Consider the following 1818-nt stretch of genomic DNA (forward strand, 5'->3'; position numbering starts at 1 on the left):
CAAGTACATATTCAACTTTTTGGGCAGAAGCTCTTAGATCGTCCCCAAAAATGGAAAGCAAGAACCACCAATCTAGGTGGTAAAATATATCACAGTTTGTTGCACTCGAATCAACTTGTCGGATCCTTACCAATATGAGGGGAAAATCATGTGAATGGTTATTTGAAAGACTATTCGATGAATGTTAATATTGCCTTTGCAAGAAAACTCATCTTTTGTGGAAGAAATGACATTATATTTTATAGTAGAAACAGTATTAGTGATCAAAATGAAATAAAATTCGAACTCAAGTGACGAGTTTGAACAAAAAAATTGTGTGTTAAAATGAAATTTGAGTCCAAAGAGCCAGGATATAGTGAGCTCTATGAATGGCAGTCTCGTGAATTCCATGATATCCAAGGATGTCGATGACATTTCATGTCAACAATATTCTCGTCGGCGTCGATTATTAAACAATTGGACCCCACTCATGAAACACAAAACAGTGTCTACGTCAATCTAATCCAATCAGCTATAAATCCCTAATTTCCCCATTCTCACAGGTTTGTCACTTACATAGATACGCATATGCATACAAATCAAAAAATTCCAGAAATGGGGGATGTTTCTGATAAATTGGCGTATTTTCAAGCGATCACAGGAATCGAAGACCGCGATTTGTGTACAGAAATTCTCTCAGCCCACGGATGGGACCTCGAACAAGCCATTTCTTCTATCACCTCCACCGACAACAATCGACCCGTTGCCGCGTCCGGCTCCAGGTCCGCCACCGCAAATACAAATCAAGAAACCGAAGACGCTGGCTTAGTTCTGGCGGCGAATGTCAGCAATCAACCCCCCGGCGTTGTCTGGAAATTGGTAACGCTCCCGTTTTCTATCATTTCGGGTAGTCTAGGGTTGATTTCTGGTGCAGTTGGGCTCGGTATATGGGCGGCGAGTGGAGTCTTGTCGTATTCGCTTAGTATGATCGGGCTTAATAATTCGGGCCGGGCTGGTACTACTCCGTTGGTGTCAGTGTCTCAGTCCGCGTCGGAGGCCATGGACTTTGTGTCGAGTTTTGACAGGGATTATGGGAGTATGAGGCCGAATTTTGTGGCTGAGGACTTCATGGACGCTCTGCAGAGGTCGAGGCATGCTTACAAGCTTTTGTTTGTTTACTTACACTCGCCAGAGCATCCTGACACACCTGCATTCTGCGGAAGGACTTTGTGTAATGAGACATTGACAGCGTTTGTCAATGAAAATTTTGTGGCCTGGGGTGGGAGCGTTAAGGCCAGTGAAGGGTTTAAGATGAGTAATAGCTTGAAAGCTTCCAGATTCCCCTTCTGTGCAGTGGTTATGGCTGCCACAAACCAGAGGATTGCGCTGCTACAACAGGTATATTCATGGCCGACGTGGATCCCCGTGAATAAAATAATCCCGACCCTATGTGTGTATTATGTCAACCATGCGGTCACCTGCATGGGCTATCCGGCTATGTAGCTCGGTTCTTGCTTAATATTTATTTTTTACCAATTTCAGTCAGTAGAATATACTTCTACTGAGATTTTGTTGGATACCGATTTATTTGCGTCGAGAATTTATGTATATGGATGGGTTTGGTGAATAATTTTCGATATCCCTGCCCCCTTCTAGGCTTTGATAGGTGATGCACTCCTGAAATTTTAGTGACGAGGATATCATATTTGTTTTATTTTATTTTATTTTTATATAGATAGATGGGTTTGGTTAATTTTATTTTATCCATGGATTTGGTAAGTTTGTTAAATGCACAAGAGAGCAATGGATTGTGTGAATTTATTTGCATTTTTTTTTTTT

The 1818-nt window shown here is 41.7% G+C and overlaps 1 protein-coding gene across 1 annotated transcript; it reads left to right on the forward strand.

Moving 5' to 3' along the window:
* Positions 1 to 492: 492 nt before the first annotated feature.
* On the forward strand, positions 493 to 1698 carry LOC111380573 (plant UBX domain-containing protein 10-like). Its single transcript, XM_023004176.1, has one exon. It carries the CDS (start codon positions 568 to 570, stop codon positions 1480 to 1482), a length of 915 nt encoding a protein of 304 aa, XP_022859944.1. The 5' UTR covers positions 493 to 567; the 3' UTR covers positions 1483 to 1698.
* Positions 1699 to 1818: the final 120 nt, after the last annotated feature.

This window comes from Olea europaea, unplaced genomic scaffold, assembly GCF_002742605.1.
Source record: "Olea europaea var. sylvestris unplaced genomic scaffold, O_europaea_v1 scaffold21689, whole genome shotgun sequence".
In the NCBI taxonomy this organism is placed as follows: domain Eukaryota; kingdom Viridiplantae; phylum Streptophyta; class Magnoliopsida; order Lamiales; family Oleaceae; genus Olea; species Olea europaea.